This window comes from Lithobates pipiens, unplaced genomic scaffold (genome assembly GCF_037356315.1).
Source record: "Lithobates pipiens isolate NorthernLeopardFrog02 unplaced genomic scaffold, aLitPip1_a1.2 Scaffold_13, whole genome shotgun sequence".
In the NCBI taxonomy this organism is placed as follows: Eukaryota; Metazoa; Chordata; class Amphibia; order Anura; family Ranidae; genus Lithobates; species Lithobates pipiens.
In genome coordinates this window covers 219752263-219777678 of record NW_027507718.1, presented here as the reverse complement: position 1 = coordinate 219777678, position 25416 = coordinate 219752263, and the positions used below count along the sequence as shown (strand labels likewise).

General features: G+C 41.1%; 1 protein-coding gene across 2 annotated transcripts in view; it reads left to right on the top strand.

The window, feature by feature from the left end:
• The window catches only part of WRN (WRN RecQ like helicase), a 212458-nt gene that overhangs the window by 146290 nt on the left and 40752 nt on the right, over positions 1-25416 (top strand). For both annotated transcript variants that reach the window (XM_077476232.1, XM_077476231.1), the window contains exons 24-30: positions 3839-4009; positions 4716-4813; positions 5494-5569; positions 6458-6528; positions 11692-11758; positions 15146-15258; positions 16887-17001. In XM_077476232.1, coding sequence (XP_077332358.1) covers positions 3839-4009; positions 4716-4813; positions 5494-5569; positions 6458-6528; positions 11692-11758; positions 15146-15258; positions 16887-17001 — 711 coding nt within the window. The remainder of the gene's footprint in view (positions 1-3838; positions 4010-4715; positions 4814-5493; positions 5570-6457; positions 6529-11691; positions 11759-15145; positions 15259-16886; positions 17002-25416) is intronic.

Sequence of the window (25416 nt, the reverse complement as noted above, 5' to 3'; positions counted from 1 at the left end):
CAGAATAGAGATATATGTGGCGCTTTAGAAATATTATGGGGTGGGAAGACAGGGTTGGGAGCTCAACCTCTTATGCCTTGTCCTACACGCTTCCTAAGTAGGATTGCATATTCGGCAGGAGGGCATGTTTTAGCCCCCGGGCATCATATGCAGATATCAAGTTGTTAGGAAGACACAAGATATTCGGTCCTGTTCTCTGCATCTACTTCCTTATTCTCTAGATTCTCTCTTCTTCTTTCTGTCCCTTGCTCTCCCCCTTCCCTCACCTTCCTCCCCCCTTGCCTTTCCTACCCAACTTTTCTCCCTTCTCACCCCCCCCCCTTTTTTTCCCCTTACATAATGGCGTTAAACAATATCAAAGTGATGTCGCTGAACGCAAAAGGTCTCAACAAACCAGAAAAAAAGACACATTCTATTAAATGACTTAAAAAAGACGCACACGGATGTTGCTTTTATCCAAGAAACACACTTTAGAAATAATAAACTACCTTATCTGAAAAACAGACATTACCCAGTTTCGTATCATTCCACTAACCCACTAGCCAAATCCAAGGACGCTTCTATACTGATATCGAGTAAGATCCCATGGCAACACCAAAGCGCGCTGATAGACCCATCGGGATGATACGTCTTCATAAAAGGCCGATAGGAGAGATACAAGTAACATTGGGCACGATATATGTTCGCCCAACGAATTACAGGCCGTCTTCCTGGGAGACACAATGGAGAAACTCCATGACTTTAGAGGTGGCCAACTGATTCTGGGGGGAGATTTCAATGCACCAATGAACCCATCAATTGACACCTCGTTGGGTAAAACGTCTATTCCACCAAACCAACTTAAGCGAATGTCAATGACGCAACACAAGGCACAGCTGATTGATATCTGGCGCCTGCAACATTCAGGAGAATGTGACTACACTTTCTATTCACACATGCATCGAACGTACACCAGAATAGACTACTTCCTGATCCCACATGCCCAACTACACACAGTAGAGACTACGTCAATAGAGACTAGGACGTGGTCAGACCACGCACCCATATTCCTGACCTACACCCTCTCCAACGTGCCCACACACAGACAGCGATTCTGGTGTCTTAATGAAAGTCTGTTAATGAGGTCCTAGCAGAGGTATCCAAGACAATGAATCTCTACTTTCAGGAAAATGCCCAACCAGACTGTGCCCCCGGGATTCTGTGGGAAGCCCATAAACCGGTCATTAGAGGGATTCTCATCAAACATGGTGCCCATATTATGCAAATCCGCAATGAACAGCTAGACCTGTTATTACAAAAACTGACAGCAACCGAAGCAAGACATAAACATGCCCCGACTCAGCTTTTAGAAGCGGATCTCACGCTACTTCGGAAACGGATTACAGACCTTGTCCATTACAAGGCGAAAGCGGCCCTGCAATTTTGTCGTAGAACCCCGTATGAGTCAGGGGACAAATGTGATAAACTATTAGCGAGAATGGTCAGAGAACATAAAAGTTGTCACTAAATTATATATTCAATTATGGCATGGTTATATGTAGAATTACACCTCAAAATACATTATGCTGCTTCTCCTGAGTACGGGGATACCACATGTGTGAGACTTTTTGGGAGCCTAGTCACGTACAGGACCCCAAAACCAAGCACCGCCTTCAGTTTGAACAATATATCATTTAGTGACAACTTTGTGTAAAAAAAGAAAAAAACATTTTCTGGAAACTTGTGGCAAAATATAAAATATTCCATGCACTCAGCATGCCTCTCAGAAAATAGCTTGGGGTGTCTACTTGACACATGTGGTATCCCCATACTCAGGAGGAACAGCAGAATGTATTTTGGGGTGTAATTCTACATATAACCATGGCATGTGTGAGCAATATATCATTTAGTGATAACTTTGTGTAATTTTTTCTTTTTGTCATTTTTCAATCACTCGTGACAAAAAAATGAAGTAGTCAATAGGCTCAACATGCCTCTCGGCAATTTCCTTGGGGTGTCTACTTTCCAAAATAGGGTCTTGGAGGGGATTTGCCATTTTAGCGCCTCAAGAAATTAGATGGGCAGTCATAAACTAAATGCTGTGTAAATTCCAGAAAATGTACCCTAGTTGTAGACGCTATAACGTTTGCGCAAACCAATAACTATATGCTTATTGACCTTTTTTTTACCATATACATGTGGCTGAATACGTTTTGGCCTAAATGTATGTCTAAAATTTAGTTTATTGGATTTTGTTCTAAATATCTTTTTTTTTTTTTTTTTTTTTTATTCAGTCTTTTTCCGTTTACATTGCAAAAAATAAAAACTGCAGAGGCAATCAAATACCATCAAAAGGACGCTCTATCTGTGAGGAAAAAAGGATGCAAATTTAGTTTGGGTACAGCATTGCATGACCGCGCAGTTTCCAGTTAAAACAGTGCAGTGCCAAATTTTAAAAGGTCCTCTGATCATTGAGCAGCCAACTCTTCTGGGGCTGAAGTGGTTAAGTTCCATGTCAATTGTCTCATGATTTGCACAGATACTGCAAATTTTGCATATCTAAACAATGCAGAGGCTCTTAAAATAATTTTTGTTTTTGATGCACCTGTCCTTTTGCATTATGTAAAAAAAAAAAAAAAAAAAAGTTAGTATAAATGGTCTTTGCATTAATTGCAATATATAAATCTTTTAAAAAAGCCATTTAAAATAATTTACCAGATGAAATGATTATTTTTGTTTTTCATACACCTGTACATTTTATCCCTCATGATAACTAGCTGCAGATGGGCTTTCAGGCAGTCCCAACATAGATCACAGGAGGGGATCAGGTTTCGTCTATTATATGAAAAACTAGTCAGTCTGGTGAAGTGTAAGTTCTCCTGGGAACTTTCGAATTAGGAAGTTGTCATTGATGAAATTTTATACTGCCTTTGTTACGATGAAAGATAGAGATCTCCAGAAAGGAAACCTCTAAAGTAAAAGAAAGAAATAGGTGGTTTGCTGTGTCTGATCACATTTAATGAGATGTTTCTCAAATCAGTCTGCAAAGGCAGCAATCATAACTGATTTGTAGTTTCAATGTTTTCTGCTTTTAATGCTAAGCTATCACTTTCATTTAATTATTAGTCAGTGTTCGTGTTAATAAACCACCAGTTGTTAGTGTACAGTTTAGATCACAACAGTATAAGGGCCTGTTCAGATGCAAAATCAACTGCTTTAAAAGTGCAACTGATATACAGTATGTGAACTTCCCAGGTACTTGAACTGATTTTAAAGCATAAATGAAAGGCTCTGTTGATCTGTGAAGAGAAATGGAGCTGTCAGAAACAGCCCGGGTTAGTGCAGACTTAGATGCTGGTGATCTAAAACAACTCTCATGCTTATTTATTTATTTTTTTAACCGTTCAAATATAAGTTCACTTAAAAAAATAAATAAAAATTTGCAGGAAACGGTAAGACGCAATGAACTACCACAATGCTCCACAGCGCCGTGGTAGTTAAGTTTGTTCATGTGAGTTATTTTGAAAGGACAGCGAATTTACAATGCTTTACTTTCACTACTTTTGTAGCAAAATGTCATTTCTTCAGTGTTGTAACATGAAAAGATATAATAAAATATTTATGAAAAGGTGAGGGATGTACACATGTAAAAACCATGTGTCTAAATGTATTCCTATGATTTTAAATAGGGATATCTGCTTCCTAATCCATGAGCACTGTGTCTTCATAGATCCATCCATAAGTGTTGATTATAAAGATGCTGTAAACTTTTTTTTGTTACACACTTGATAACCAGGCATAAGATGTTTTCTTCATTGTAAGTCCCATGTTTTTTTTTTTTTTTTTTTTTAAATCATAGACTTCTCAGCGTTTACCAGACAGATTTCGCCGCCATCCTCTCTTTGGTAAGGGAAAATCTTGGACTGAGGTTTTCTGGAAGGCTTTGGCACGGCTATTGATCACTGAAGGCTATCTCCAAGAGTCCACCGGTCATACCAAGTTTGCAACTACATGTGGTCTTACAAACAAGGTAAAACTTTAAAGGAGAAATGTCACTTTGTTTTTTTTTGTTTTTTTGTTTTGTTTTTTACAGTATGCAGTTCTGGATGGGAAAAAGTACATGTTGTACCTTGTCCCATTGTCTAAGGTGCCCTGTAACACTAGCAATAATGTCAAACAGTCCTCCCCTTTTGACGCATGACTGCCTGGCACCACAGCTAGCAGGTAGATGACTGCATTGCTAGCAAGCGCTTGTCTCTGGCACTGCCAAGAGGACTGAGGAGGAAGGTGAGGCACATCAGCTGCTCCTCTCTCTGCATTCCTCATGCTGCTTGCGGCCAACTGAACATATATTATCGTATTGGATCAGGGAGCACATTCTTCCAGCTTAGTTCTGCCCTGGTTTAGAGATCATATCACTATTGAAAGGAAGGAAATAATTGGGGATCCTTCTACGAGCACTCTGCTTTCCAAAACTCTGTTTGAGGAGATGTTGAGGATTAGATAAACTAATGAAAAGACTGCTCCATCTGTTTTATTACTCAAGTGGAAGCAGTTCAGATTTAAAAAAAAGCTCTACTCAGGGATTTGGAGGACAGATTTGGTTATCCCTAAACCATTTGTAATGGAGAGTAGATATCGATATTGAAAACCTTCTATTTCTCAACCAATCAAATGGTCAGCACAAAATCCTGTTAGTGATTTTAAGTGCTTTGATTTTTTTCTGTCATTGACAGGGCAGAGACTGGATGAGTAAAGCCATGAATGAGTCCTGTCCAACCCTGCTTCTGCAACCAAATGAAGAGTTGTGTTCTCAAAAACCGCCTGCTGTAAGGTAACTTGTCACTGAGGAGCAAAAATCCTAACTTTTAATTTTTTTTTTGCAGTACTGAAGATAAATGTAGGTAGCGCGTCATTTTTTATTTTTTTTAATATATATATGGTTTTATATCAGAATACCTTCAGCAGAAACAAGCAAAGTTATCCATTAATGATTTTAAAGAGATTTTAAAGTGATTGTAAAGGCTTGTTTTTTTTTGTTTTTTAAATAACAAACTTGCCTCCTCTGTGCAGTTGGTTTTGCACAGAGCAACCCGGATCCTCCTTTTTTTGTGTCTTTCTTTGCTGCTCCTAGCCCCTCCCTTCTTTGAGTGCCCCTCAGCCAGCAGCTTGCTACAGGGGGCACCCAAGCCGAGTCAGAGCTCTGTGTATCCATTCAGACATGGGGCCCTGACCTAGCCCCCACTCCCCTGATTGGTTGACTGACTTTCATTGACAGCCACGCGAGCCAATGGCACTGCTGCTCTGTCTCAGCCAATCGGGAGACGTGTCCTGGATGGCTGAGGGGATCGTGGACATTGCTGCAGATAGAAGGAACTCGGGTAGGTAATAAGGGGGTTGCTGGGGGGGGCTGCTACACAAAGGTGTTTTTTTTTCACTTTAGTCATAGTTTTTCAGAAAATATTGATTTAAATCGAAAATTGAATTGTCTTTAACCACTACACTTTTGAACAGTTTACAGCCTCGCTCTCCTTTGGTCATTCAGCCTTCGCCTCATAGGACGTCCAGTAAACCTGTTGCTGACCTTCAGGTTAGCTTTATTTTTTTACAATGCCTTAGCTAGTTTAAGTGGCTAAGTAACTTTTTAAACAATATATCCTATAAGTGATAGAAAAAGTAAATTGGATAAATGTAGTTTCTCTCCCCAGCTACTTGGATGGGAGCTTAGAAATTCCATGCTTAATTTTATACACATGATAGGTTTCTGTAAACGTTGGTTTGCATTTTTTCTTACTTAGAAAACATGTGTTTTGCTTGATCCAACGGCTTCCTTGTCTTTATTTAAACTAAACACATATACCGTATTAAACACATATACAGTATCTGTAGTGTTTACTTGTCTCTCTCCAAAGCTCTAAGTAATTTCTGACAAGTTTTCCCGACACATGAGATAACATGAGCTAAAATTTGTGTCGGGGAGCGAGATAAGCACACAGCTTGTCTATAGAGAATACAGCTCTGCATGTCCTTTCCTTCCTCTGCCTATATGGAGAGGGGGGGGGGGGTCTCTTCCCCCAATCAGCTCTCACACAGTGTAGATGCAGTTCTCCACCCCCTCCTCTGTACTACTCACAGGTGCAGAAGGAATTTATTACAAATCAGCACTGAAGGGTTGTAGAGAAGTGAAGACTGCAACTTATGTAGGAGGATTTGTTTCATATATGTGTATCCTCTGAGGCTATTCACTTCACTGGGTATATGTGAGGGTTTACAGCCACTATAAAGTAGATATTATTCAAAAAGTGATCCCTTTTCAGGGAGTTTGTCAAGATAGTACTCTGGACATTGCCACTGGGTCAGGCATATACCTTCTAAAACAAGTCAGCAGTGGTAGCTTCCATGTTTTGTCTGACTGATAGATTTTACAATTTTGTTTGCATAGCGGCAAATTACTGTATGAAATTGTATGTATTTACAGACATTTTCCCTGAGAGGCAAGTTCTCCTTCCAAGAGGGTGAGAAGCTTCCTAAAGTGGAATCTAAAACCAGGTATTTTTTTTTTTACAGTTTAGAAAACATGTAACATAGTACGTATTAAATATAATAAAAAGTGAAACGCAACCTTTTTGTGTAAAATTCTCCAATCTACACCTATATGCGAATATGTCATCTAATAAACCTCAGGCGCTACCTTCTAGACATACTGCATATGCATTCATAATATTTAAATCAGCAAGAAGCACAAAGTAAAGAATAGACAATAAAACACAAAGCCAACTATTTTACATGTGACATGTACATTATTCAACATCCAGTGATATAAATATATACACTCAAAATAATAAAAGTCCTAAAAACTAATTTGGTGAATTATATCCACTGTGTGCATGTAACTACTCTTTTGCAGTTTTCCCCATGTGAGTATTACCATCTTTCACTCAGTGTGTTCACCTGAACAAATTGACCTATCAAATCAGTAGGTCACTATGCTCTTTTCCCTTAATTTTCTCCTTAGGCTATCTCCATATTTACCATCAGACCACCTTCTTTCCTAACCACTTGAGGTCTGGGCCATAGCTGAATGACGGCTACAGCGCGGATCTCAATTTCCGGGAGGCCGTCAAAGGATGTCCTCCCCTGTTCACTCGCCCTGTGATCATTGATCCTAGTAAGGGGCCGGTCCCGGACCCTTACCATGTAATCAGCTGTCAGCCAATAACAGCTGATGACATGATGTAAACAAAAGCTCGCTGATCGTTCCTCTTCGGGACAGATGTCCCTTTAAGATAAGCAGATCACCGGCTTATCTTAAAGGGACATCGGTCCCGAAGAGGAAGGAGGCACATCTGCCTCCTCTATGCCATTCAATACCCCCTGCCAGTGCCACCTGTCATTGTCACCTGCCAGTGCCCACCAGTGCCACCTATCAATGCCCACCAGTGGTGCCAATCAGTGCCACCATCAGTGTAAGCAATTATTATTATTATTATTCAGGATTTATATAGCGCCAGCAATTTACGCAGCGCTTTACAATATAAAAAGGAGACAATACAGATACAATAAAATACAAGAGGATTAAGAGGGCCCTGCTCAGAAGAGCTTACAATCTAATAGAATCGGCGCCCATCACTGCCGCCTCATCAGTGTACATCAATGAAGGAGACAAATTACCTGTTTGTATAATTTTATAACAAAATCTAAAAAAATTAAAAAAAAATTAAAATTCGGTCTATTTAAAATAAATTTAACAAAAAAAATAAAAACCGCAGAGGTGATCAAATACCACCAAAAGAAAGAAATTTGTGGGAAAAAAAATTATAAAAATTTAATTTGGGTACAGTGTTGCATGACTGCGTAATTGTCATTCAAAGTACGACAGCGCTGAAAGCTGAAAATTGGTCTGGACAGGAGGGGGGTTTAACCACTCCCCGACCGCCTCACGCCGATATACGTCGGCAGAAGGGCACGTACAGGCAAAATCAGATACCTGTATGTTGCCCACGGGAAGGTCAGTGAGTCCTGTCACAGGATACCCGCGATCGCCTCACGGAGAGGAAGAACGGGGAGATGCCGATGTAAACAGCATCTCCCCGTTCTGCCTAGCAACAAGTGACACTGATCTCTGCTCCCTGTGATTGGAGTAGAGATCAGTGATCTGTAAAACACAGCCACGCCCCCAACAGTTAGCAACACGCCCCTAGGACACACTTAACCCCCTTCACTGCCAGTGGCATTTACACAGGAATCAGTGCATTGGTATAGCACTGATTGCTGTATAAATGATAATGGTCCCAAAAATGTCCGATGTGTCTGCCATAATGTCGTAGTCACGATAAAAATTGCTGATCGCCGCCATTTAAAAAAAGAAATAAAATATAAATAAAAATGCCATAAAACTATCCCCTATTTTGTAAACGCTATAACTTTTGCACAAACCAATCAATAATCGCTTATACTTATTATTACCAAAAACATGTAGAAGAATACGTATCGGCCTAAACTGAGGGGAAAACATTTTTTTATATATATTTTTGGGGGATATTTATTATAGCAAAAAGTCAAAAATAATGCTTTTTTTTTCAAAATTGTCGCTCTTTTTTTGTTTATAGCGCAAAAAATAAAAACCGCAGGGGTGATCAAATACCACCAAAAGAAAGCTCTATTTGTGGAAAAAAAAGAACGTAAATTTTGTTTGGGTACAACTTCGCACGACTGCGCAATTTTCAGTTAAAGCGATGCAGTGCCGAATCGCAAAAAGTACTCTGGTCAGGAAGGAGGTAAATTCTTCCAGGGCTGGAGTGGTTAAATGCCCAGTAAGCAAGTTGTTAAAGGGGAAAGCACATAGTGACCTTATTGACTCTCTAGGCCAGTGATGGCGAACCTTGGCACCCTAGATGTTTTGGAACTACATTTCCCATGATGATCATCCACTCTGCAGTGTAGTGGAGCATCATGGGAAATGTATTTCTAAAACATCTGGGGTGTCAAGGTTCACCATCACTACTATAGGCCAATTCGTTCATTTGAGCACACTGTGTTGAAAGGTGGTGGAACTCGCGTGGGAAAGTTGCACAAGAGCAATTACAAACACAGTTGATATATTTCACCAAATCTATGGATTTGTTTTGAGGACTTTCATTATTTTGAGTATATATTTTTAATATATCACTGGAACATTGATTAACGCACATGTAAAATAGTTGGCTTTGTGTTTTAATATTTATTCTTTACTCTTGTGTTTTTAGTAAAAAAATGTACATTTTTATAGGTGAATTTGATTGGAATAACTTAATAATGGGTTTCACAGAGAATCATTAATAGAAACTATAATGAGTATTGCAGACCATGATTGTCAATAATGAACCCCTCCCTCCCCCACCCACGTGCAAAAACACAGCAATTTCTCGTTTTAAAAAATCCTAATGAGAAAAAAAAAAAAATATATATATATATATATATATATATATATATATATATATATATATATATATATATTTATTGTACTTCTGCTCATGGCGCCTAGATGACATTATAACCCTTCTGGAGAGATCCCGGGCAGGCTGAGGATCCCAAATTTCACAAAGACACTCCTGCATGGTGCTGTAGCCTCTTGCAAGATTTCAGAAATTCAGTGTTCCCAAGATCTCATCAGAAAGATTGTGATGTCGCCAGTCTCATATTTTCTCAAGCTTGTGCTCCGTTGAAATTTTGAAGTAAACGTTATCACCTAGTGTTCAACTTTCTAGACCTGAGTTTCACCTGATCGTTTGTGTTCTGCTTTGCTCAGCATCTGTGCCCATTTTCTTTATTTTTCTTGGCTATTTTTGTAATGGCAACCACTGGAATATATGTGTGTGCGTATATATATATATATACAGTGCCTTGCGAAAGTATTCGGCCCCCTTGAACTTTTCAACCTTTTGCCACATTTCAGGCTTCAAACATAAAGATATAAAATTTTAATTTTTGTGAAGAATCACCAACAAGTGGGACACAATTGTGAAGTGGAACGATATCTATTGGATATTTTAAACTTTTTTAGCAAATAAAAAACTGAAAAGTGGTGCGTGCAAAATTATTCGGCCCCTTTACTTTCAGTGCAGCAAACTCACTCCAGAAGTTGAGAGGATCTCTGAATGATCCAATGTAGTCCTAAATGACTGATGGTGATAAATGGAATCCACCTGTGTGTAATCATGTCTCTGTATAAATGCACCTGCTCTGTGATAGTCTCAGGGTTCTGTTGAAAGCGCAGAGAGCATCATGAAGACCAAGGAACACACCAGGCAGGTCCGTAATACTGTTGTGGAGAAGTTTAAAGCCAGGTTTGGATACAAAAAGATTTCCCAAGCTTTAAACATCCCAAGGAGCACTGTGCAAGCGATCATTTTGAAATGGAAGGAGTATCAGACCCCTGCAAATCTACCAAGACCTGGCCGTCCCTCTAAACTTTCAGCTCAGACAAGGAGAAGACTGATCAGAGATGCAGCCAAGAGGCCCATGATCACTCTGGATGAACTGCAGAGAACTACAGCTGAGGTGGGAGAGTCTGTCCATAGGACAACAATCAGTCGTACACTGCACAAATCTGGCCTTTATGGAAGAGTGGCAAGAAGAAAGCCATTTCTCAAAGATATCCATAAAAAGTCTCGTCTAAAGTTTGCCACAAGCCACCTGGGAGACACACCAAACATGTGGAAGAAGGTGCTCTGGTCAGATGAAACCAAAATCGAACTTTTTGCACACAATGCAAAACGATATGTTTGGCGTAAAAGCAACACAGCTCATCACCCTCAACACACCATCCCCCCTGTCAAACATGGTGGTGGCAGCATCATGGTTTGGGCCTGCTTTTCTTCAGCAGGGACAGGGAAGATGGTTAAAATTGAGGGGAAGATGGATGCAGCCACATACAGGACCATTCTGGATGAAAACCTGTTGGAGTCTGCAAAAGACCTGAAACTGGGACGGAGATTTATCTTCCAACAAGACAATGATCCCAAACAGCACAATCTACAAAGGAATGGTTCACAAATAAACGTATCCAGGTGTTAGAATGGCCAAGTCAAAGTCCAGACCTGAATCCAATCGAGAATCTGTGGAAAGAGCTGAAAACTGCTGTTCACAAACGCTCTCCATCCAACCTCACTGAGCTCAAGCTGTTTTGCAAGGAAGAATGGGCAAGAATTTCAGTCTCTCGATGTGCAAAACTGATAGAGACATACCCCAAGCGACTTGCAGCTGGAATCACAGCAAAAGGTGGCTCTACAAAGTATTAACGCAAGGGGGCCGAATAATTTTGCACGCCCCACTTTTCATTTTTTTATTAGTTAAAAAAGTTTCAAAAATCCAATAGATTTCGTTCCACTTCACAATTGTGTCCCACTTGTTGATGATTCTTCACAAAAAATAAAAATGTTATATCTTTGTTTGAAGCCTGAAATGTGGCAAAAGGTTGAAAAGTTCAAGGGGGCCAAATACTTTCGCAAGGCACTGTGTGTGTGTGTGTGTGTGTGTGTATATATATATATATATATATGTATGTGTGTATATATATATATATATATATATATATATATATATATCCTCCTGAAAACCGAGTACTTATAGACTGAAATTATACACTGTAACCAAGAGCATGTTTATTTGCCCACTATGGTTCACTTGAAAAATCATTTTTTGTTCCTCTTATTTTTTTTTCATTCGGAGCAGTTTGGGGACTCAGCAACCATGTAAGCCGCCTGAACCCACAATTTCCGCAAGAGACATGGAAATGCAGGTTTGTTGTGTAAATTTTATGAAGCACTTGCTTTTTATTTATGTTACTATTCTTTTTTATTCTTAGATAACCATAACAGCCCAAAAGGGGCAATGAACCCCCCCACCCTGCTCATTCTCCCAAACCTGGGAACGGCTTCCATTCCCCAGTCCCAGCTCAGCACACTGGCTGCAAAGGGGGGATCTGTGCAAGAGGTGAGCTGGAGCCCACCGAAACTCTTCCGGGGGTGTCCAGTTGAGCCCGTATGTTCTCCTCTGCTGGATCCTGAAAGCTAGTGAGGCTCATGAAGGATACAGGGGTCAAGTCTATGGGTCAGGAGTTGCTATGGGCCCCATAGCAATAATAATGTCTTCCATTGGGTACTCCTGAACTTAGTGCAGTACCTGGTAAGCATGAATTAAGCAAAGGGAAAAAGCTTGTGTTGCAGCAACAAAACAGCAAGGGAAAACGCCTTGCAACAAACTAAAAATAAAAATAAAAGGAGGGGGGTATATGGGGAAATAAAATTAAATGGGTCCCCAGGAGTGGGCCAAGGCCCTGTTAGAGGAGTACAGATCATTCCCAGAGTTATATGTCTCTGTCCCAGCCATTCTGCTTAATTGGGGAGGGTGCAACAGGCCAACAAATAAGTCAGGATTAGCACATGAAGCATTCTGGAGGAGGAGGGGGGGGGAAGAACCAAGGGGGAAGACTGCTACAGGAAAGATTGGGGGTCAACAGGCGGCAGGTGTACGGCAACAGGTCAACAAACTAGCCTGTCCTGCCGCAGCAGGGTGTCCCAAAATTTGACATGAGGTGGAGTACTCACTGTTAGTGTGTTCAACGATGTGGTGGCAAGGTGTCGAGCCAGGTAGAGGCTTCCTTAGGTGTGTGGAAGAAGCGAGATGACTCTCCATCTTGGACTCTGAGCCGTGTAGGAAACAGCACACTGTATTTGATTTTGCGGCCCCTCAGTGCTCCCTTGACCCGGTCGAAGGATTTCAACCCCCTCTGGCAAACCAATGATCTGGTGGTTGTTTCTCCTGTTTCTATTCTTGGCATTCTTCGCCCTGTGTTCTAGGGTCTTTACTTTTGTATGGAGGTTGTGGAGGGATGCCGAGTGATCCATGGATTCGTCCTCTACCTGCCCTATTCGTTGCTCCATCTCTGTCACTCTGATGCAGAGTTTGTCAATGTCCCGCCGTATGAGGCTCACATCCAGCTGTACCTCCTCTATCTTGGCAGTGAGGGTCGACTGGCAGGTCGCTATGGCCGCCATCACCTCCACCAGCCAGGGTGGCCTGGAGTTAGGGGACTCTGCAGGAAGGGCCCGAGAGGCCATGTTTGAGCAGCACCTGGCGTGTGTCTCCACGTGCAGGGCAGGAGGTGGCAGCGATTCCCCCGTTGTCAGGGGGGATTTTAGCTTCTTTCCCTTACCGGCTTGTGCTTGGGGAGTCCCCTGCCTCATCCAGGTGTCACTCACGTCGTCATCTTGGACACGCCCTTATGTTACTATTGTATTGCATTTGAAAGTAACATAATTTATTTATATTATTGTAAATGTTTTCCTTTTGGTCAAATAGTGTTGCAAAATTTGCTGTAGATATTTAGACTGCATTCACGCTACAACGTTTTGAATCGTGGGCAGATTTGCAGCGGATCTGCCCTCAATTTGACAGTTGGGAATTGCGATTGAGTAGGGATCTCATGTGCCTTTTTGTTTGTTGAGCTTCACACATTTTTTTTTCCCCACGTTTGTCACATGTGAAAACGCACGCCTGCCTGCCACTTTGAGTTGCCAGTAATTAAGAGGGAAGTCCAGGCCTGAGCTCGTTTGGCTGGGCTTCTCCTACAGGTCATGGAATGCAATTCGTTTTGCACTCCAGTGACCTGTTTTCAGCAGAGAGCGGTCTGAAATCCGCTCTCTGCTGACATCACACAGTTCAGTCCAGGCACCGCATCATTCCGACTCTGGGAAGTCTGGATCCACCAGGTGCCTGGACTGATGCCGGTTTCAGTCTCTCAGCGAGCCGCTGAGATGGCCGCTCTCTGCCCCTCCACAGCTCAGAGCTCCAATGACCATGGAGGAGCAGAGCAGGAGTGCTGCTGACTGACAGGCAGCAGCTCTCTGCTCGGTGAGCTGAGAGAACCGAGCCATCGGCGGTGTTCGATGGCTTGGTTCTCAGTGCAGAGGCGGCGGGGGACAGATGCTGCATCCATCTAGGTAAGTATGATTTTGGGAACAAAATAATTCTCATATTTCTATTTTAATGGCACAGCAAGTGTGACGTGCATTTTTCACATGTTCCGTGACTGCACACAGAAAAACACGCTTTTGTGCACGTTCATTGAATGCCTAGATATGAGCAGATCCTCAATGAATATTTGTTTAGAATTTTTGTCAGCCTCTTGCCACCAAACCAGATATTTATCCTGACAATTGGCAGGTCTGTGTAACTCTGTAGGAACATTTAATGCTTTTGTTTTCAAGGTCTGCATTCACGTTATCACACCTTTCATTGTCATCTTGTATTTGCAAGTGAAGTGGAAAAGTACTGCATAAGGCTTTAAATCTTCCAGCACCTGTACACTGCATTGTCCTTTACTTTGTGAAAGCATACATTGGTCAGTAACCTCTGTAGGGCTTTGAACATTCTGTGAGTGGACATCCAGGAATAACCATACAGTGATGATTGTAAAAACATGCATAAATAACTACATAATTTCCAAGTGGGACAATTTCATACAGAAGCCAGTTACACTGGAATGGTGGGGTAAAGCTCCATCTGAGGATGTGGAGGTTAAGGTGGTAGTAAACCCGCAGCTGCTAGGAAAAAAAAAAAAGTGCATCTTCCCCCGGTCTTCCTTCTGGGCTAGTGGCCTCCGGTATGAGTGACCAGGGGATCGATAATGTTACTCCTGCCGCCATTTACAGCATGGGCTCTGAAGGTCCAGCACCATAAGGCGGACCTTCAGAGTGCATGCGCCAGTGATGTCACCGGCTGCATGCACTCTGAATATCTCCTAAACTGTGCACGTTTTCGGAGATATTCACAATACCTACAGGTAAGCCTTATAATAGGAGTTTAATACCACTTTAAGGTCTCAAGCTGTCACGCTAACACATTGCAAATATGGGCTAAGTCACCTCTATGCAGAATTGTGTTTGCGGCTTAGACCATTTATACTGCACAAATGGAACCCTGTTGATTCAGAAATGTTTATCATTTGGAGAAATATATTTACTTTAAACACAAGAATTATAGCATTTATACTTATTTAATTATAATACTATAACAAAAGGTGCTGCTGTGTACACAGTCTGATTTCTATCTCTCCATATATTTACTACACTCTGACAATTGTGTTGTCTTATCTTACAAAATAACTTGTGTTTATTTTCTACAGACTACACTATATGGCAAGCTGGTATCAGCTAGGCAAAAAATAGCCAGTGAGAAGGACATCCCGCCAGCTGTGTTGGCCACTAACAAGGTTCTTGTGGACATGGCTAAAATGAGGTACAAAAAATATTCCCTTCTATTTTTTTATTTGTATGCCTAACCACAAGGATTCATAGAGCCTGCTAAAATATGATTCTGGGTAAAGTCAGAATTCTAAAATATCTCGGATTTCTGAGATAATTTGATATCTAATACTTAGTGGTATTTACTCAAGAAGGTTCGGAGAATTTTTGTACAGTTTTCTTTAAAAAAAAAAAAAAAGTGCATTCCACTTGGGGAAATACTTGCCTGCAGTCCCGATCCATTAGGCTTCACTTAGTGGCTCATTTTGCCTAGGGGTAACCACTATAGGGTCCACAGTGCAGTGTGCAAAAACTAAACAGAAATTGTGAACAAAAAGAGTGCATGTGAGCATACGCAAAAATATGCACTTATGATGGTGGTATGGTAGTGTACAAAATGGAACCTCTACCGGATACACCCCCCCATAGCACAAGACTCCTGATGAGGGTAAGGCACGCATGTCCCATAGCCAAAGGGTCAAGCAGTCCCCTCTGCTCATGATCACCCCAAGCCAACCAACGAGTACTCCCAATGAGAGACCCCCCAAGGCAGGGCAGGAATGAACCTAATGGCCATACGTTCTCCCTTTAGACGCCAGGGTAGGCCTGAAGACCCACACCCCACCATCTTGAGTGAAAAGGAAATACATGTGACATATGTTGAGAGAAAATAAGTAAAAATAAAAACTGCCATTGCAGGTATCTTCCCCCCCCCCCCCCCCCACCCTGGCACCCTAAGGCAGCTGCGGAAGCTGCCTTGTGCTTGCGCTGACCCTGACCCCCTGCGACAGGCAGATCCAGGCTGTCATTAATACACAGCGCTGGTCAGTGAATGGTGTCATGTGGGGGACGTGATGAGGAGCTCCAATGATCCCAGCCAGAGATGTGCCCCCCATTGTGGTCAGGGCTGGCACAGGGCTCCCCGGCTCTGGCAGTGATGAAGGGGGGAGAGGGGTTAATGTTGTCCCCCCTCCCAGGACAGGTCCATGATTGTTATGACGGGGAAGTGTCTACTCAATTTCCCTCTTCCCCCTAATGGATGATGAGGTGTTGGGGACTCGCTAGGTAGATCTTGGCTGTCTTTGCTCTGCTCCTCCAATGGCTGACCACAGCCCGGCACCGGCTTCACATCGCCGAGGGAGGTGGGCAGAGACAGACACTGGTACCGCCTAGTGGTAGTGCCGGCCCTGCTTCATCTGTACCAAGCTCCGTGTTTTAAGCACGTTAATGCCAGTATGTTACTAATTTACAAAAAGTAGTGGCAAAAAATTGGGTCACATCGGGGTGTCTACTTTCCAAAAAGGGGTAATTTTGGGGTGTTCATACTGTCCTAGCACTTCTAATTGGTTTGTTCTATAACGAAAAGGAAGACTAACAGTTTTGTTTCAAATTTTATTTCCCCCCGCCCCCCCCTATTTATAGTAAAAATAAATAAATATATATTTGTATATAAAAAAAAGATACAAAATTAATTTAGGTACAGTGTTGCATGACCAAGCAATTGTCAGTCACACAATTACAGCACTGAAAATTTTACCTGACAAGAAAGGATGGTACACACTATATATTGTTTGCTTAAGTTATGCCTACATGGTGATGAATATGCTGCATTTTTTTTTTAAGACCAACAACAATTGAAAATATGAAGAAGCTTGATGGAGTCTCAGAAGCCAAAGCTAACATGTTGGCTCCTCTTGTGGAAGTAGTTAAGGAATTCTGCGTGGCCAACACTCTGAAGGTATAGTTTTAACTTTTCTTGTGATTTGATATGGTCAACTATTTTGGTGAAATTTAGTGTCTCTTTTTATGTAGCTCAGTGGATTTTTAGTTAGAAGAATTCTGCAAAGTCTTTATGAGCTTAAGAAAGGGCTGCCTAGCAGGCAATTCTAATGCCTGACATATGCCTCCCATCTCCTTCCACTGAGCTGTGCAGCCAAGCTTTGGTCTCATTCAGTTTGACCTTATCGCCAACTATAAATTTATTGTTTTGGTATGATAAATGTAACATTAAAAGTTTTTTTTAATTATATTTAACAAGTGCAAAAAATGTGCTGTTTATTCATCCCAAAATTTAGTGAGCTGATCATTTCCTGTGATATTTGCCTCTGGACTGTTAGCACAGAACAATGTTAAATGATATCTCTGTGGACTCCAGAACACCTCCCCATGTTATTTAGAAGAGAAGAAGGTTTTATGTAGTCCTAACATCCAATCCTAGGGAGACAATGCTGCTCATTGCGGTTATCAACTTAGGACATGAAGTGTGTTTATGACAGGGTTACCAGATAAAAATAAAGTTAAAAAAAAATTGGGAAAAAAAATAAACTAACGCAGCCACCACATCTAAGGACAGGTAAGCTGCAAAAGTATTTATTTTTGTTCTTTGGTTCGGATGTCTTTTACCCTGGGTTCACACTAGTGCGATGCAAGAACCAGCGCGATTCTAGCGCTGGTTCCTGCATTTCTCTTCTCCCGCAGGCAGTACACACTGCCTTGTGCGAACCGCTGCGGGCATCATTAACTTGTTAATGACACCCCCAGTTTAGTTCACAGTTTATACAAACAGGAAAGAGGGTTTGCTTATTAACCCTTTCGTTGCTAGGCCTGTTTGTTGTATGAACCTGATGAGGGGGGGGGGGGGGTTCTACACACATTCTTGATGGCTACAGCCAGCAGGTGGGTATGTATATCTGACAAACCGACTCCTGGCTGTTGGATGGAAGCAGTTCAGCACATCAGCAGCTGCCAGATTGCTTCCACGTACCCGCGGTAACAGATGCGCACTCTGCAGATGGGCAAGCGGTGCCTGGGATCGCCATGGCAGGTGCTGCCGGGTACAGAGGAGGAAGCTGAGTGGGTATGCTCCCCTTGCTGACCTGGAAGCAACCTGTATGACCTCACTAACGAGTCCCCCTTTCAAAAAATCGAATGCAGTGTGATCTGCACTGCATTAGATTAATTGGAGCACAGGGGAGAAATCCCTGGATGTCTCATTAAAGAGAACCTGTCGCCAAAAAATAATCACTTTTTGTCCCCTATGTGATTGAAAAAAGAAAAAAAAAATGTTTACAAAAGTTACACTCAATCGCATAAATCCTCCCACCCCCACATACACGCATGTAAAAGCATGTGTCGGTGCCACCCATACACTAAAATGTTGATTTTGATACTCTTGTTACATATCGCCGCACACGCCAGAGTGTGAGCAAGACATGTTGGGTGTCTATTCAGGGCAACCTTGTCTTTTATATTGCACCAAAAAAAATTATAATTTATTGTATTTGTATGCTCTAAAATTAACTTTAGTGTAATATTGTGTAACATAATTGGAACAACTACTATTTTATTCTCTAAGGTGTCTTTTAGAAAATGGATAGTTCTGGGGCTTTATGCAATCTTCAGGCCTAAAATAATTTTATTTCCCGGTATGTACAAAAAACGTACATATAATTGTATACAAAAAAAGTCTCAGGCAGCAAATGGGTTAAAGCATACAGCTTGTTAGGTTGCTAAGTTGCGATGCATAAGTCTGTGGTGTTTTTATGTAGCAGTCGACCAGCCTTGTCTGTAAGCAGTTCTAAATGCTGCCACATTTTGGCATCTGGCCACGCACAACCAATTGCTCTACAAAAAAGCTGAAGAAGTCCCAGGAGCAGGATTGCCAATTGTTAATGATTCCATACCTTTATCTTTGCTGCAACAATTATTCGTCAGTATTCTTTGTAACTGCTGTGGAGCAACCACATCCCACTATTATTAAACAGTCTTAAAGTGTTGGTTTCCCCCAATAATTCATATTCCTGATATGTGTCTCTTGTATTATGTACTTATGTTAAGAATTAACCTCTTCTGTTTGCATCGCTTCCTTTGTGTGAAATACCTGGTGATCCTGCTAGTTCTGCTTTCCTATTTCAGTCTGACCATTTTTTTGTCTGTGCTGGGAGCACAGCCTGCCTGTCCTCTAATGTCTAAGACTTGTGATGCCATTGTTAGGCTTCAAAAACGAGAAAGCATTGGTGAGCTCAGCAACATAAAAAGGCCTGGTCGTCAACAGAAGACAACAGTGGTGGATGATCACAGGATCCTCTCTATGATAAAGAAAAACCCATTCACAACATCCAGACAAGTGAAGGACACAACTTCCAGGAGGTGAGCGTATCATTGTCAAAGTCTACAATTAAGAGGAGACTTCACTAGAGCAAATACAGAGGGTTCACCACAAGGTGCAAACCATTCATAAGCCAGAAGAATAGAAAAGCCAGATTAAACTTTGCCAAAAACATAAAAAAAAAAAAAGCCAGACCAGTTCTGGAAAAGCATTCTTTGGATGGATGAAACTAAGATTAATCTGTACCAGAATGACAGGAAGAAAAAAGTGTGGAGAAGGCTTGGAACAGCTCTTGATCTAAAGCACACAGCGTCATCTGTAAAGCATGGTGGAGGCAGTGTGATGGCATGGGCATGCATTGGCACTGGGTCATTGATGTTGATGATGTGACAGAAGCAGCCGGATGAATTCTGCAGTTTTTAAAGATATACTGTCAGCCCAGATTCAGCCAAATGCAGCAAAGTTGACTGGAAAGCGCTTTGCAGTACAGGTGAACAATGATCCAAAACACACTGAAAAAGAAACCCAGGAGCTTTTTGAAGGAAAAGTGGTGTAATATTCGGCAGTAGCCGAGTCAATCACTTGATCTCAACCCAGGTATACAGAAAAAAAGCAAAAATGGGCAAAAAAGCCCCATGTCAGACTTTAGAGGCAACAGATTTTATTATACAAATTATACAAAAAATATAATATAAGAAAAATATAACACAATGAGAGTTAAAATCATGTACAGTGAGTTCAAATTGAAAAGTACACTGTGGAAATGCACCATGTAGCCATAGTGAGCCCCTGTGTGTCAACACGTTTGGCTGTTTGCTTCATCACAACACAATGGGGGGGTAATCAGCATAGGTGAGTACAGAACAACGTCCAAATGGACATGAGTCTGCACTTGAAATTAATTTGGATTGTTTTTATTCTGGTGGCATACAGAGCCAAAAGTATGAAAAATGGCCCAAACTATATGTGTGTGAGTGTGTATGTATGTGTGTGTGTGTGTATGTGTATATATATATATATATATATATATATATATATATATATATATATATATATATATATATATATATATATATACACACTGAGAAAAGGTGATTTTGATATTGGCAGCAACACGTCTCAAAAAGTTGGGGCAGGGCCATGTTTAGCACTATGTAGCATCCCCTGCTTTAGCATTTATTTATATATAATACACATACATGTATGTATGTATATATATATATATATATATATATGTATGTTATTTATTTTTAAAGAGGGGATGCTACACAGTGCTAAACATGGCCCTGTTCCAACTTTTTGAGACGTGTTGCTGCCATCAATTTCAAGATCGCTTTTTTTTTTTTCTCAGTTTAAACCTTTGATATGTTTTCTCTTATTCATTACTGATATGGGTAGGATAAAATTTACATCCAGCACCACATCCCATATTTTTTTTTTAAACTCACTATTCTACAAAGAAAGGGACTTTAACCACTTCAGCTCCAGACAAGTTACCCCCGCTTCATAACCAAGACATTTTTTGCGATACGCCACTGCGACACTTTAACTGACAATTGTGCTGTCGTGCGATGCTGTACCCAAATAAAATTGATATCCTTTATTTGCCAACAAATACAGCTTTCTTTTGGGGTTATTTGATCACCTCTGCGGTTTTTATTTTTTGCGTTATAAACAAAAAGATTAACAATTTTGAAAAAAAAAAAAACTATCCAATAAAAATCTAATTTCATCAATTTAGGCCAAAATTTATTCTTCTACATGTTTTTGGTAAAAGAAAAATCCCAATTTTGATTGGAGTTTTGTGCATTGATTGGCTTGCACAAAAGTTATAGCACCTACAAGACCTATGGGATATTTTTATGGCATTTTTTTTTTTATTACTAGTAATGGCGGCAATCATCGACTTATAGTGGGACTGCGACATTGCGGTGAACAAATCGGACACCAAGTCACTTTTTTGGGGACCAGTGACACCAATACAGTGATGAGTGCTAAAAAATTTGCACGGTCAATGTACTAATGACACTGACAGGGAAGTGGTTAACATCAGGGGCAATCAAAGGGTTAAATGTGTCTCTAGGGAGTACTGGCTAACTGGGGGGAGATGTGCTTTAACTGTGGGCAGACAAAGATCGGTGTACCTGTTTAGCAGAAACACAGGATCTCTGTCTTCCCTACTAAAAGAATGATGATGTGCCTTGTTTACATAGGCAGACCGCAGTTCTGCCTCTGTCTGGAACGATTGGCGGGTCCCGGCGGACATTAGGTCCACTAGACCTGCTGATTGGCTCCTGCTGTGTCCAATCACTTTGGGAGCGGGCCACCGCCGAAATGCTTGTGCGGCGCAGACCCAGAAGTGCAGAATTACATACCTGTATGTGATTCTGCGCAGAGAAGCCACCGACCCACGGTAAATGTACATGGGGCGGTCGGCAACAGGTTGAAGGTGCTAATTACTACACAATTTATGTAAAACTAATTTTAACACTTAACTTTATTTATTAAAATCAAAACCATATTCAGGTTTCATTCCACGATAACAGACTGAATATTACATGTTCCAAATTACAGCAGATGCAATAATCTCGACATGTTTTGCCTATTACGGCTTCTTCAGGAATTTATGTAGCAAGCTGGACCGTATAGTGAACCACTTTGGTAAAATATGCTGAAAATCATCTGTATATGCATCAAAAAATTGGAACCAGTGGTTTGATGACCACCATGCAGTCGATTGGAAGAAACAAGGAGTTATTTACTAAAGGAAAATCCACTTTACTTCCAAGTGCACTTTCAGTGCAAAGTCACTGTAGATCCGAGGGGGACATGCAAGGAAAACAAAAAACAGCATTTTAGCTTGCACATGATTGGTGATAAAACCAGCAGAGCTTCCCCTCATTTCAGATATACCCCTTAGATTTACAGCGACTGCACTTCCAAGTGCACTTGCAGTGCAAAGTGGATTTGCCTTTCCCAAATAACCCCCAAAGTGTTAGAGAATGGGAACTGTAACTATGTTGAACCACCAGAGAGGCATCCACAGACCCTGTCTTTGCTGATAGAATTTTTTTTTAAACGAACATAACATGAGACAGTATGTCAAGGGATTGGTATTACTCGTGGAATCGAAAGTAAATAAACAAAAGAAATCTAAATCAACATTTGCACGTTAATTTTGAATACAATTATTATCTTTATCATACAGTACAGGACACAGACTCGGTGTTCATAAACCCAGGGTTATCGGCTTGTACCTACAGCTGATTGGACACTGGCATCATTTTTGAGTACACACCCCCTGGACGCCTCCCCTGTAACCCCATAACACTCAATGAGTTTTTAGTATTTTGCTAGTATTAGTATTTTGAAGGTGATTAGACCTTCTCTCCGTTATGAAGAAGTCACTCTTGGCTTAACTAGTTTATTAATATTGTTGTATTCTTCAACCAACTCTTAACTACTCAGTAAAACTTTGGGTGCTTTACCTGGACCCCACGCCATGGGGACAGACTGCGCAATGCATGTAGTCAGTCGTAGGGTGGTAAGTCCAGGGCTGTGGTCCATCCCTATGCAGCGCAGACCCCAAGGACCCTTTGATGCTATGCCCACCATGGGTTAGACCTGGATACTATATAAGGTCCAGTGTTGCGGACAGGTAAAATAAGGTTAACCTGTATCTCTGACAGTTACTGCAAGAACCGAGGCTATTTTTGTAATTCACTTTACAGTGTACATTTTGCTAACTTGGTGCCAAAGATGGCCATAGATGTGCATTATTATTTTTTTCTTCAGCCAGTGGGCTGGACAGCCAGGACATAGGCTGCTTTATATCTTGCCCATGGGTTTTATGCTGGCAAAGTTGTTAAGATAGCCCATATAACCCTCCATCCCCAGCAATCCCAATTTTTTTTGCTAGTGTCTTTAGGTGATGGATAGCATTTTTCTACTGAGAGCAGGTTGCTTGCTTATTATTCTGTTGGAATATTGAAGACTTCATTTGATTGTCCTTATATTGAGAAATTCTTTCTTCCCCCTGGCTGCATCAACACAAAAAAAGCCCTCTAAGGGATATGCTTTTATTTATAAGAAAACTGCAAAAACATTTTTATCCCGCTGTTTAAAATTTTATGGCAAGCGAATCCCGCAAAATAAAAATTTAAGAAAAAGAGTTGGCTCTACTCTTCAAGGCTTTGGAACTAAACAGTGAAAGAATAAATTGCAGATTCTATATAGGATGTCCATGGGTTAAAGCTCCGGTCACGATGAGCTAACTAGATCATACTACAATTTAGCCCACCATGTGTGCAGATGAAGGACAGCAATAAAATGCCTTGAGAGTCCTTAGTGGAATAGATCCTAGTGATAGCCAAAACTAGAGCGAGACCTTCCCTTGTGTCATTGCTTATGAAATCTAGACATCACACTTTTTGCCATAGTTTTAACGAACAGGCTGGTGCTCAATTTATCTGATGTAGGTTACCCCAAGAAAGAAAGTTTTATGACACAGTAATGAACTCCTCAGAGGTGTAAATTTTTAACTCGACACTAATGCTGCGTACACACGATCGGAATTTTGGTCGGAAAAAGCTCTGGGTTTTTTTTTTTCCAACAGGATTCCACTCAAGCTCTCTTGCATACACACGGTCACACAAAAGTTCTCGGAACTTTCGACCGTCAAGAACGCAGTGATGTTCAACATTACGATGAGCCAAGAAAATGAAGTTCAATCCTTCCGAGCATGCGTAGGAATTTTGCGTGTCGGAATTTGTACAGACGATCAGAATTTCCGATCGGAACTTTTTCCGACCGAAAAATTGAGAACATGCTCTCAATCTTTTGCTGGCCGAAATTCCGCCAGCAAAAGTCAGATGGAGCATACATACGATCGCATTTTCCGACCAAAAGCTCTCATCGAACTTTTACTGGTGGAATTTCCGATCGTGTGTACGGGGCATAATACAGTGAAAACAATGAAAACAGCCGCTTGCGGAAAGACATCTTCAACCAAAGAAAAAAAAAGGAAGAAAATCCTGCAGCTGGCTGTATTTGTTATGGAAGTATTCCAACCATGTACAGGAGCCTGTGGACATCCACCCTCTGCCCTCCTTCTCCACTTTTCTCCCAAACACACAAGTATAGATCCCTGGCCTCTGGACACGCCTCTCCGCCCTCCTCCTGCATACTCTCAAGCATTGACCTTGAACCTCTAGACAAACCTCACACCCTCCTCTGCACCCCGATGCATAGTTTTATGGGCACATCTCTCCACCCTTCTCCTCCGCCCACACAAGCACAGAGCTCTGAGGAGAGAAAAAAACCTGTCTGAAGACTCCTGGTAATTCTGACGATGATATCCCAGGAGTGATTGGAGCAAACACTATGTCATTTGCCTAGGCAATCTAAGCAGGAAGTACATTGGAAGAATAAAAAACAAAGTATGTAGAAAGCCAAAACTTTTTTTATTACTATCCATTATTATTATTGGAGTTATTATTGGTGTTATTGGAGGGGGGACAGGTTTCCAATAACAGAAACTTTCAAAATAGGCTGAAGATCCACTTACACTTCAAATTCCTAATACAGCACTTGAAGTGAGACACCTCCTGTGAATTGCACAATTCGGCTATAGCCTTCACTATAAAGCAAAATAACAACTCGCTCAGAAGCGAATACACATTTTATGTGATATAAACCCCCTTAACAGTTCTGCCAAGTCAGGACTATGACTTCATCTACATGCAGAAGTGACCAACAAGAGGAAAGGATGTCAACCACTTATCACCAAATAGTTGGACTCCAGATGATTATAGGTTAATTTTGCTTGTTTGGCATATAACCAATCAAGGATATAAGCAATTCAGGAGAAAGGGAAAATATGTATGAAATTCAATGGAACAGATAGTACAAATGATTTATTAAAAATAATTTTATGAAATGCTGGCAAAAGATTCACATAAAATGCTACTGTTTTCAGCAACGCTGATGGCATGATGAAGTCAGTGTCTGAAGCTCTGTCCCTTACGTGTTTAGTTTAAACAGATG